General features: G+C 39.7%; 2 protein-coding genes across 6 annotated transcripts in view; one reads left to right on the top strand and one right to left on the bottom strand.

Moving 5' to 3' along the window:
* The window catches only part of LOC119524586 (zinc finger protein 596-like), a 1,058,357-nt gene that overhangs the window by 282,868 nt on the left and 762,437 nt on the right, over nt 1–13,052 (bottom strand). The gene's annotated exons all lie outside the window — the stretch shown is intronic.
* On the top strand, nt 9,653–10,911 carry LOC119524594 (non-histone chromosomal protein HMG-14). Its single transcript, XM_037823317.1, has one exon. The coding sequence runs from the start codon at nt 9,793–9,795 to the stop codon at nt 10,093–10,095; it is 303 nt and encodes a 100-aa protein (XP_037679245.1). The 5' UTR covers nt 9,653–9,792; the 3' UTR covers nt 10,096–10,911.

The raw sequence follows: 13,052 nt of genomic DNA, 5'->3' as shown, positions 1-13,052 counted from the left end.
TCTGGCAAAACTGTCTTTCAAAAATGAGGGAAGGATTAAGACATTCCAAGATAAACAAAAGCTGAGGGACTTTGTCGCTACTAGATTAGTTGCAAAAGAGATGCTAAGGAGAGATCTGCAGGCTGAAAGGAAAGGGCCACAGAAAACAGATAGAAGCCATATGAAGAAATAAGGATGTTCAGTAAAGATAATGATGTGGGTAAAGAAACACCAACACTATTGTGTCCTTGGTTTCTAACTCCAGATTTACTTCCTATAAGATGTGAAAAGCAAATGCATAAAATGTACTGATAAGCCAGTGGTTCTGGTCTTATGATGTATAAATGTGTAATTTGTGACAAGAACTACATAAAGGTGCAGGTATGCTGAGGTATAGGAATATAGTTTGTGTATACTGTTGAAGCTCAGTTGGTCTCAAAGCAAATGAGATTGTTATAGATTTGGGATATTAAGTTTAAGTCCATGGAAACCACAAAGAATATATTGGAGAATATGCAAGCTCATAGAGACAGAAAGTAGAGCACAGGTTGGCAGGGGTGGGGACATGGGGAATGGAGAGATAACAAACAATGGGTGTAGGTTTCTGTTTGGGAAAATGGGAAAGTTTTAGTAATGGAAGATGATGAGGGCTCCATAATATTGTAAATGTGATTAATCCAACTGATTGAGAGGCTTGGGTGAGTTTGGGATGGGAAGATAGATGTTGTATATGTGTTCCCACAATATATGTTAAAAAATAAAGAGCACCTAAAGAGACAATGACAAAAAAACACTGAAAAATCCTTTAGAATAAACTAATCAAGGAAACCAGATGCCTAGAAACAACAAAAAATTTTGGGTCACACTAAAGTAAATGAAGATATGGCCCATTCAAAGAAACAAACTAACAACTCAAATGATACACAGTTTAAACAGCTAATTAAAGATTTTCCAAGAAACTTGCTAAATGAATTCAAAATTCAAATCAATGAGTTGAGGGAAAATATGGCAAAAGAAATGAAGGATATAAAGAAGACATTGGGTGAACATAAGGAAGAATTTGAAAGTTTGAAGAAACAAGTGACAGAATTTATGGGAATGAAAGGCACAATACAAGGGATGAAAAACATAGTGGAGACTTACAACAGTAGATTTGAAGAGGCAGAAGAAAGGATTAGTGAACTAGAGGACAGAACGTCTGAAATTCTACATGCAAAAGAATAGATAGGGAAAAGAATGGAAAAGTATGAGCAGGGTCACACAGAAGTGAATGACAGCAAGAAGTGCATGAATATGTCTAATAAGGGTGTCCCAGAAGGACAAGAGAAAGAAAAAGAAGCAGTAAGAAGAATGGAGGAAATAATCATGGAAGATTTCCCATCTCTTTTGAAAGACATAAAATTACATATCCAAGAAGTGCAGTGTACCACAAATACAATAGATCCCAATATACCAACTCTAAAACACTTAGTAATCAGACAGGTGAATGTCAAAGACCAAGAGAGAATTCTGAAATCTGCAAGAATATAGCAATCCACCATATACAAGGGAAGCTCAATAAGACTATGTGCAGATTTCTCAGAAGAAACCATGAAAGTAAGAAACCAGTGATATGATATATTTAAGACACTGAAAGAGAAAAACTCCCAACCAAGAATTCTATATCCAGCAAAACTGTCACTGAAAATGAGGGAGAGTTTAAAGTATTTTCAGGCAAACAGACATTAGTTTGTGAATGTGAGACCTACACTGCAAGAAATACTAAAGGGATAACTACAGGTAGATAGGAAAAGGCAGGATAGAGAGGTTGGAGAAGAATGTAGAAATGAAAAGCATCAGTAAGAGTAAAGAAAGAGACACACACATGCAAACACACACACACACACACACAGAGCAAGAGAGAGAGAGAGAGAGAGAGAGAGGTGACACAAAATCTGAAAGACAAAATGGTGGATGACAGTACTGCCTTTACAGTAATAACATTAAATATTAATAGATTAAACTCCCCAATCAAAAGATATAGAATTGCAGAGAGGATTAAAAAACAGGACCCTTCTATATGATGTCTAAAAGAGACCCACATTAGACCCAAGGACAAAAATAGGTTGAAAGTCAAAAGTTGGAAAGAGATATTTCATGGAAAGAGAAACCAGAAAAGAGAGGAGGTAGTTATACAAATATCAGGCAAGTTAGACTTCAAATATAAAACAGTTAAAAGAGACAGAGAAGGACACTATGTATTAATAAAAGGGAAAATTCATCAAGAAGACATAAAATCATAAATATTTATGAACTGTGCCAGGGTGCCCCAAAATATGAGTTACACACTGACAACAGTGAAGGGAGAAGTAGACACCTCTACAAAAATAGTTGGAGAATTCAATACAACACTGTCATCAATGCATAGAACATCAAGGCAGAGAATTGATAAGGAAACAGAGGTTTTGAATAGTACAATAAATGAACTAGATTTAAAAGATATTTACAAAACCTGATGTCCCACAACAGCAAGATCCACATTTTTCTTATGTGCTCATGGAAAATCCTCCAGGAGGGACCACATGCTGGGTAACAAAGCAAGTCTCACTATACTTAGAAACACTGAAATTGTACAAAACACTTGGATCATAATGGAATGAAGCTGGAAATCAATAACAGGCAGAAGTCTGGAAAATTCACAAATATACAGAGGGTAAACAACACATTCTTAAACAACCAGTGGATCAAGGAAGAAATTACAAGAGAAATCAGCAAAGATCTTGAGGCAAATAAGAATGAAAACACAACATATTAAAACTTATGGGATGTGGCAAAGGCAGTGCTGAGGGAAATTTATGGCCCTAAATGCCTGCAATAGAAAAGAAGAAAGAATAAATATCAAGGAACTAACTGTTCATGTGGAAGAACTAGGGAAAGAACAGTAAACTAACCCCAACACAAAGAGAAGGAAAGAAATAACTTCTAAAGAGAAGAAATAAATGAAATTGAGAACATGAAAACAGTAGAGAAAATCAACAAAGCCAGAGTTGGTTCTTTGAGAAAATCAATAAAATTGATGGACCCTTATCTAGGCTACAAAAAATAGAGAGGGGATGAAAATGAATAAAATCAGAAATGGGAGAGGGGGCATAACAACTGACCCAAAAGAAATAAAGGAGTTAATGGGAGGATATTATGAGCAAATATATGCTAATAAACTAGACAACATGGAAGAAATGGACAACTTCCTAGAAAAGCATGAACAACCAACATTGACTTGAAAAGAAATAGTGGACATCAGCAAACCAATCACAAGTAAAGAGATTCAATCAGTCATCAAAAAGCTCCCCAAAAATAAAGATCCAGGACCAGTTGGCTTTGCATGTGAATTCTACCAAGCATTCAAGAAAGAATTAGTACCAATCCCACTCAAACTCTTCAAAGAAAGTTGATGTTGAAGAAAAGCTTCCTAACTTATTCAATGAAGCCAACATCACCCTATGTTCTAGTTTGCTAATGCTGCAGAATGCAAAACACCAGAGATGGACTGGCTTTTATAAAAAGGGCGTTTATTTGGCTATACAGTTACAGTCTTAAGGCCATAAAGTGTCCAAGGTAACACATCAGTAATCAGGTACCTTCACTGGAGGATGGCAAATGGCGTCCGGAAAACCTCTGTTAGCTGGGAAGGCACGTGGCTGGCGTCTGCTCCAAAGTTCTGGTTTCAAAATGGCTTTCTCCCAGGATGTTCCTCTCTAGCAAGCTTGCTCCTCTTCAAAACGTCACTCACAGCTGCACTCCGTTCAGTCTCTTTGAGTCAGCATGTTTTATATGGCTCCACTGATCAAGGCACACCCTGAATGGGTGGGATCACACCTCCATGGGAGTATCCCACCAAAGTCACCACCCACAGCTGGGTGGGGCACATTCCAAGCAAATCTAACCAGCACCAAAACGTCTATCCCACAAGACCACAAAGATAATGGCATTCAGGGGACACAATACATTCAAACCGGCACATTCCACCCCCTGGACCCCAAAATGACATTATCTTTCCAAATACAAAATACATTCATTTCATCACAATATCACAAAAACTTAAACCATTTCAGTAACAAAAGTTAAGTACAAAATCCCATCAAAATCAAATATAGGCGTGGTCAGTCCTAAGGCATACTTTTCCTTTAGCTTGGATCTGTGGACTTAGAACAATTTATATGCTTCCAATATACAAAGGAGGGACATTCATAGGATAAACATTTCCATTGCCATAAGAAGAAAGAGTAAGGAAAACAGGGTTAACAGGACCAAAACAGTTCCTAAAACCTGCAGGACAAACTCCATTAGATTTCAAAGTCTGAGAGTCATTTACAAAACAATGTTGCATCCTTGGGGCTTGAGAGAGCGGGAGTCTAACCCTTCCTAAGGGCCTTTTCGGCAGCCCTTTCCTCTCCAAACGCTTGGGTGAGTGCTCCAACACTTCCACACATTGGGGAGACCACCTTCTCGGCCCCACCCTCCTCAAACCTCGGGGCAGCTCCCGGATTCCCTTCCATCTCCGGGGCACATGCTCAACCCCTTCAGAACAGTGTGGTGGCAGCCAGGTTCTCCCCAATTCCCTGGGAATGTGCTCCAACTTCTTTGGGACCTGAGGTGGCAAAACTCTTCCAGAGCATCGAGGCGGAATGCCCGCCCTCGACCTCCAGGGCAAACTCACCCTTTCCATGCATGTGGGCTGCTCCGCTCTCCCAGCCCAAGACCTCCTGACTCCAGACCTCAACCTCCATGGCTCTGTCTTTGAAGAAATTTTTCCTTCAGTTTGTTCCTTGTCTGTCTCCTCCAGTTCAGATTGGCAATGGCTCTGTCTATAAAGATCTCGCAAAAATTCTGTTGGCTTTGCATGAAGCACGCAGGGGTCAAAGCCATCAGACAATAGGACTTTCTACAAATCCTTTCTGCTTAACTCCTTTTCCAATCTTGGCTTGTACTGAAATGGCGGCTGGCTTCCATGTTTGGTTACATCCTCATGTTGGGCTGTAGCTTCAGGGATTCCACACCCTGGAAGCTCGTAATTTTCCAAGCGATCAACTTCTGGTTTCTTTGAACCCAAGAGTTCAGTTCTAAGTTTATCTCTCTCTGCTTGCATTTTACTATAAGCTGCAAGGAGAAGCCAGGATACGTCCTCCACATGTAGTCTGGAGATCTCCTCAGCTAAGTATTCCAAGTTGTTGCTTCCAGATTCTTCCTTCCATCTGACACCAGGACTCAATTTTGCCAAATTCTCTGCCACTTTAAAACAAGGATCACCTTTCTTCCAGTTTACAACACATTCATCATTTCTGTTCAAGTCCTCATCAGAAGTATCTTTAGAGTCCATATTTCCACAAACAGTCTCTTTAAAGCAGTTTTGGCCTTTTCTATCAAGCTCCTCACAACTCTTCCAGAAATTCCCCCTTATCCATTTAAAAAGCCGTTCCAACATGTTTGGTATTTGCAAACTCAGCAGCAAAAGCACCCCACTCCTGGTACCAAAATCTGTTCTAGTTTGCTAATGCTGCAGAATGCAAAACACCAGAGATGGACTGGCTTTTATAAAAAGGGCATTTATTTGGCTATACAGTTACAGTCTTAAGGCCATAAAGTGTCCAAGGTAACACATCAGTAATCAGGTACCTCCACTGGAGGATGGCAAATGGCGTCCGGAAAACCTCTGTTAGCTGGGAAGGCATGTGGCTGGCGTCTGCTCCAAAGTTCTGGTTTCAGAATGGCTTTCTCCCAGGATGTTCCTCTCTAGCAAGCTTGCTCCTCTTCAAAACATCACTCACAGCTGCACTCAATTTCTTCTCTTTGAGCCAGCTCATTTGTATGGCTCCACTGATCAAGGCCCACCCTGAATGGGTGGGGCCACTCCTCCATGGGAGTATCCCACCAAAGTCACCACCCACAGCTGGGTGGGGCACATTCCAAGCAAATCTAACCAGCACCAAAACGTCTGTCCCACAAGACCACAAAGATAATGGCATTCGGGGGACACAGTACATTCAAACTGGCACACCCTAATACCAAAACTGGACAAAGAAACTACAAGAAAAGAAAATTAGAGACCCATCTCTTTAATGAATACAGAAAATAATTGCAAATCAAATCCCATAGCACATTGAAAGAATTATACATCATTATGTGCAGGTCTGGGTGTATTATGCCCCTAAAATGCTATGTTCTTTAATGCAATCTTGTGGGGACAGATGTATTAGTATTGATCAGGTTGGAATATTTGGATTAAGTTGTTTCCATGGAGATGTGACCCAACCATTCATAGGAGTTAACTCTGATTGAATTATTTCCATGGAGGTGTGGCCCCAACCATCCAGTATGGGTCTTCATTTAATCACTGGAGTCCTTTAAAATTATCACAGACCCAGATGCTAGCTGGCTTATCTCAGACATATTTGGAGTTGTGGACACCTGACATTGGCTGTAGCTTAGAATGACATTTTGAAGATAGTCATGGAAAGCTGATGCTGATGTATTGGAGAATGTCATTTTGAAATGCAACCTGGGAAAAAGCAGACAGCAGCCAAGTACCTTTTGAGCTAATAATAAAGGCCAGATGCCAATTGCCTTTCTCTAGTGAATGCATAATTGTGTTTATGCCTTGGTTTTGACACTTTTGGCTATAGAACTCTAAATTAGCAAACTAATAAATCCCCTTTATAAAAGCCAATCCATTTCTGGTGTTTTGCATTCCAGCAGTGTTAGCAAACTAGAACACATGATCAAGTGGAATTTATTCCAGGTATACAAGGCTGTTTCAACCAAAGAAAATCAATCCTTGTAATACACCACATGAATGAATTAAAGGGGAAAACCACATGATCATCTCAATTGATGTAGAAAAGGCATTTGTCAAAATTCAACATCCTTTCTTGATGAAAACACTTCAAAGATAGGAATAGAAGGAAATATTTCCACATGGTAAAAGAAATATTTGAAAAACCAATAGCTAACATCATACTCAGTGGGGAAGACTGAAAGCTTTCCCTCTAAGATCAGGATCAAAACACGGATGACCACTCACTATTGTTATTCAAACCTGTGATGGAACTTCTAGCTACAGCAAAAAAGCAAGATAAAGAAATATAAGGCATTGAAATTGGAAAGAAAGAAGAAAAACTTTCAATGCTTGCAGATGAGATGACACTATCTGTAGAAAATCCCAAAATATCTTCAGCAAAGCTTCTAGAGCTAATAAATGAATACAGAAAAGTGGAGGGGTACAAGATCAACACACAAAATTCAGTAGTATTTCAATACCTAGTAACAAGAAATTTGAGGGGGAAATCAATGTTAAAGATCCATTTACAATAGGAACTAAAGAGTAAAATTTTTAGAAATAAATTTTTCCAAGGCGACAAAAGACATACACAGAGACAACTACAAAAAAAATTGCTAAAAGAAATCAAAGAAGACCTAAATAAATAGGACATACTTTGTTCATGGATTGGAAGACAAAATATAGTCAAGATGTCAATTCTATCCAAATCAATTTATAGATTCAATTCATTGCCAATTAAAATCCCAACAACATAATTTGCAGAAATAGGAAAACCAAGAACCAAATTTATTTGGAAGGGCAGGATTCCAGCAATAGCTAAAAATATCTTGAGAAAGAGGAGTGAAGTGGGAGGTCTCATTCTATGTGACTTTACAGAAGATTGCAAAACTACAGTAGTCAAAACAGCATGGTATTGGCATAATATAGATATACTGACCATTTGAATGCAACTGAATGTTTTTAAATAGAACCACTCATCTATGGACAATTGATGTCTGATAAGGTGGTCAACACAACTGGGAAAGAGCAACTACGAGATTTTCACAATCACACTATGCAAGTTACATAGTTATAAAATCATGTTCAAGAATCAAGGCTACTTGGTTGCAGTTCAACAGTTTCAGGTATTTCCTTCTAGCTATTTCAATACACTAAAAACTAAAAAGGGATATCTATATAACACATAAGAATACCCTCCAGAATAACCTCTTGACTCCATTTGAAATCTCTCAGCCACTGAAACTTTAACTGTTTCAGTTCTCTTCCAATTTTTGTTCAAGAAGACTTTCTCAATCCCATGATGCCAGCTCCAGGATTATCACCAGGAGTCATGTCCTGCATTGCCAGGGAGATTTACACCCCTGGGAGTCATATCCCATGTAGGGGGGAGGGCACTGAGTTTACCTGCCTAGTGGGCTTAGAGAGAGAGAGAAGCCACATCTGAGCAACAAAAGAGGCTCTCTGGGAGATTCTATTAGGCACAGTTATCAGTAGGCTTAGCTTCTCAAGTAACAAGCTTCAAAAGGTCAAGCTCCAAGATAGAAGGCTCTGCCTTCTAAATTGTTAGCTCCCAATGGTTGTAAGTATATCAGTAATTACCCACGTGGAGAAGTTTGATATTTCCACATTTTTCCTAAGGAGTGCTTTGCAAATACATTTTTATTTTCTGCCCAAATTACTTTGGGATGCATTGGGGTCTCACACTGACCTGCACAAACCTACCAGATCTCATTCCCTATTCAAAGTTCCATGTATTTATGGTGTTTGAATAAACTGACCATGCAGGTTAAATTATTTAGTGTGCTACAGAAAATATAATTTTGCACCAAATATGCATCTCTTCATTTGGTCTCACACAGAATTTGAAGTTTTAAAACACAGTCAATATCATCCTTTACCCTTTGGCCTCATTTGCCATAATCCTAACCATATCCACTTCATTTCTATCTCTAATTGAAATCTGAACTCTTTTTCAGCTTTTTAAGCAGTTTCTGTGTTGGGTAATGCTGACATTCATAGCTGCAGAGCTCTAGCTCTGAATCTCAGGTTTCTCACAGATACTTGAAGCTCCAGGGGACAAACACATTATATACAAAGAGCCCATCATCTCAGAATTTAGAGATAAACATTACAACTCAGGAATAGATGTGGCTGCTGTAATAGCTTACAATACAGGGACCTTTACAATAAATGTTCCCCTGATATCCTGTCTCTAAGAGTCAATTCTCGGAGCTTGAATAATGTATTTAGTCCATATTTGTGAGGCATTATAATATTTGTCTTTCTATTTCTGGCTTTTCTCACTCAAAATGCCCTCCTCAAAATCCATTCACTCAGTTGCATGTCTTACAACTTCATTCCTTCTTACAGATGCTCAATGTTCCATTGTATGCATACACCACCATTCACCATTCTGTTCATCCATTAGGCCACCTCCATCCATTGCAAATTGTGAATACTGCCACCATAAACACCATTGTGCAAATTTCTATTCATATCCCTGTTCTCAGTACTTCCAATATTTACCCAATAATGAGGCTGCAGGACCTTATGGTAACCACATACTTAGCTTCTTGTAGAATGAACACACTGCCTTCCAGAGGGGCTGCACACTTCTACTTCCCCACCAACATTGAATAGGTACATCTGTCTCTCCACATTTTCTTCAGCACTTGTATCCCTCTGTTTTTTTTTTCTCTGCAATTTTATAGAGATATATTCATATGCCATGCAATCATCCATGGGGTACAATCAATTGTTCAACATATCATCATATAATTGTGCATTGATCATCACAGTCAGCAATTGAACTCATTAATTACTCCAACAAAAATTTAAAAAAGAATAGTGAGTTCCATCCGGTTCTCCCAGCGCCCCTGCCGCGGGTCGCAGCAGCTCGGGCGGCGGAAGGAGCGGCGGAGGCCGGCAGCTCAGCTTCGTGGAGGATCTCGGCGCGCCGCGGCCCGCAGCACCCGGCAAGCGCCCGCTCCGCCGCTAGGATGCCCAAGAGGAAGGTCAGCTCGGCCGACGGCGCGGGGAAGGAGGAGCCCAAGAGGAGGTCGGCGAGGCTGTCAGCTAAGCCTGCTCCTGCGAAAGTGGAAGCGAAGCCAAAAAAGGCAGCGGGAAAGGATAAGTCTTCGGACAAAAAAGTGCAACCAAAAGGAAAAAGAGGAGCAAAGGGAAAGCAAGCTGAAATGGCTAACCAAGAAACTAAAGATTTACCTGCAGAAAATGGAGAAACTAAAAATGAAGAGAGTCCAGCCTCTGATGAAGCAGGAGAGAAAGAAGCCAAGTCTGATTAATCTCATATACCATGTCTTATCAGTGGTCCCTGTTTCTCCCTTCTTGTACAATCCAGAGGAATATTTTTATCAACTATTTTGTAAATGCAAGTTTTTTAGTAGCTCTAGAAGAAACATTTTTAAGAAGGAGATTGAAATCCCACCTCATCCATTTTTTAAGTGTAAATGCCTTTTTTTAAGAGGAGAAATCATTTGCTGGTTGTTTATTTTTTGGTACAACCAGAAAATAGTGGGATATTGAATTATGGGAGGCTTTGACTGTCTTGGTTGTCAACTTTAACATTCCATAGGGTGGGGGGTGGCAGTTTTTATACCCTGTAATACAACGCATACTAAATGATGATTTGGAGTCACAGTCTTGCATTTAATATGTCTTGAACATTTTAAATTACTTCTATTCCAATGTTTTTAGTAGAATTGTTTCTTAAAACTGCTCCCTGATCTTGGCTATCCCTGTCAGAACTGTGTGTGCTCTGTAACATCTTTGGTTGTGGTCGTCCAGTTTTCCTAATAACTTTGTTATATGCTGTGAAAGATTGGAAATGTGAGTATTTAGTGTGTATGATATTAAATTGTGAATTAGTGGGACTTAATGATGTAACAGCTTATCAACATTTGAAGATATTGGTACTTGATATCCTCTTAGGGAAAACTTGCCTCCAAATTTTAAGCTGGAAAGTCACTGGAATAACTTTAGACAAGAATTACAACTCTATGGCTTTTTAGATTTTCGGTACATACATTAATTGTGTACAGATTGTTCATAATGTCTGTGTGCTGATCTTCAGAACAACCAATAAAATCTCAATTATGAAAGAAAAAAAAAAAATAAAAATAAAAAAAAATAAAAAAGAATAGTAAAAAAGTTAAAGAAAAAATATAATTAAAATTAAATAAAACACAATAATAACATCAAACAATACTACCACCAAGAATCCCATACTCCTCCCTTGTATCCCCCTCTTACACATTTAGCATTGATATATTGTCTTTGTTTCAATTAATGTGAGTATATTACAATGTTACTGTTAACTATAGACTCTACTTTGCATAAATTATTTCTCTTCAGTCTTTCAGCTTCCTTTCCTTTCCCATCTCTTCCCCTTCTGGGAAACCCATAACAGGTGTATTCATGCACTTCATATTGTTGTTCAGTTCCCTGAGACCCTATTCATGTTTTTACATTTCTGACCTGATATGTTCTTTTTTCATAGGGTTTCAGATGTGCTATCCTCTAGTTCACTAATCCTTTCTTTTGCCTTTTCAAATCTGCTGTTTTGAGTCTCCATTGTGTTTTTCATCTCTACTATTGTGCCATTCATTCCCATAAGTTCTGTCATTTGTTTTTTTTCAAGATTCTCAGTTCTGTGTTTCTTCACATATTTCATGTCTTTTGCCTTGCTTTTCTTCAACTTGTTGATTTGATTTAGAAGATTTGTTTGACTATCTTTCATTGGTTGTTTCAACTTCTGTATCTCAGTTAAAGTGTTAGTTTGTTCCTTTCTTTGGTCCATAACTATATGCTTCCTAGTATGACTTGTGAATTTTGCTGTCTAGACATCTGATTTTCTTGATTAGTTTATTCTGGAAGTCATTTTTTCTCTTTTGCCTAGGGGTTTCTTGTTGGTTGGCATGATCTCTGTTTTCTGTCTCTGTTGTTGACTAGTTGTTAGATTAGTTCTGTCACCCAGTCTTCCCCCCAAACCAGACACCTTCAGCAACCTATCTCTTAGTAGTAGGCACTGGGCATCACAACAAAGTCTCTGTGTGTGGTAAAACCATCTGCTGGTTTCCAGTTTTGCTCCATTTTCACTGGCAAGCAAGCTCTGGCATTGTTTTAGAACACTGCTTTAACTCTTGGGTTGTCTGTAGTTCTCAGCATAAACAGGAGTGGGTTTCCCTGCAGGGCATGTAGCTCAATTCAAGTGGATCTGAGACAAGCTCTGGAGAGGTTCTGAGAAGTCCTGCCACTCCCTTGCACTTTCCACTCTACACAGTAGGTGGTGATATTTGTTCATTTAATCAACTTCAGAAGGTGTTTACCTTCTGGATCTGAGGTTGTATCTGACCAGGCAGGGCTGTCAGATGAGGTGAATTACCTCCTGGAGCTGAGAAGTTGCATGTGATTGGGCATGGCTGAATTACCTCTTGGAGCCTTTGCTGAGTCTGGCTGGGAAGGGCTGAATTACATCTTGGTGCCCCTGTTGTGTCTGATCACTTGGGGCTGAATAACCTCCTGGAGCTGAGAGGCCGTGTCTGACCAGGCAAGCTTGAATTATCTCCTGAAGTCCAGGCTGAGCCTGACCAGGTAGGGCTGAATTGCCTCTTTGATCCCTGCTGAGTCTGGCTGGGTGGGGCTGAATTATCTTCTAGAGCCCCCATCTGACTGGGTTGGGCTAAATCTGTGGATTTCCTGCACTATCACTTTGCTGAGCAAAACTGACTCACTGTGGGGCTCTGTCTCCCTCTCCACCTGTGGCAGAGGAGTTCCCCAGCTCCCACAGTTTTCAGCCACCCCCAGGCAAGGTTTGGGCCACCAGCTACTGTTTCCCTCAAGTGTGGTGGAAGGGTTGCAGAAACATGGCCGGAAAATGTCTCTCCCTACTTTTTATCAGACTTTCATCCCTCTCTTATCTGGGCCTTGAAATGACCATCCATATTCCCCAGGTCTTCAAATGGTAGGGATATGTCTCACTGCTCTGAGAGATTTTATAGTCTGTGTACCTGATGGGAGGAGAGAGGAATCCTGACTGTGTTTCTTTGCTCCTTTCACACTGCATGAGAATGAATGAGGGTGAGGGGAGAGGACTAGCTGGTCCAGACAGAGTTTTCCAACATAATAATTTTCTTTCTCTTCAATTTGGATTTTGCAGGGTCCTTCTCCTGTCTATACCCTCCTCCAGAGTTTTGTACAAGTCAGGGTCATCCCACTTTTTAGCTGAATATCTGGGGAGAAG

This window comes from Choloepus didactylus (assembly GCF_015220235.1).
Source record: "Choloepus didactylus isolate mChoDid1 chromosome 11 unlocalized genomic scaffold, mChoDid1.pri SUPER_11_unloc2, whole genome shotgun sequence".
NCBI classification, from domain to species: Eukaryota; Metazoa; Chordata; class Mammalia; order Pilosa; family Megalonychidae; genus Choloepus; species Choloepus didactylus.
The sequence above is the reverse complement of the archived record's forward strand: the minus strand, read 5'-3'. Positions and strand labels throughout refer to the sequence as shown.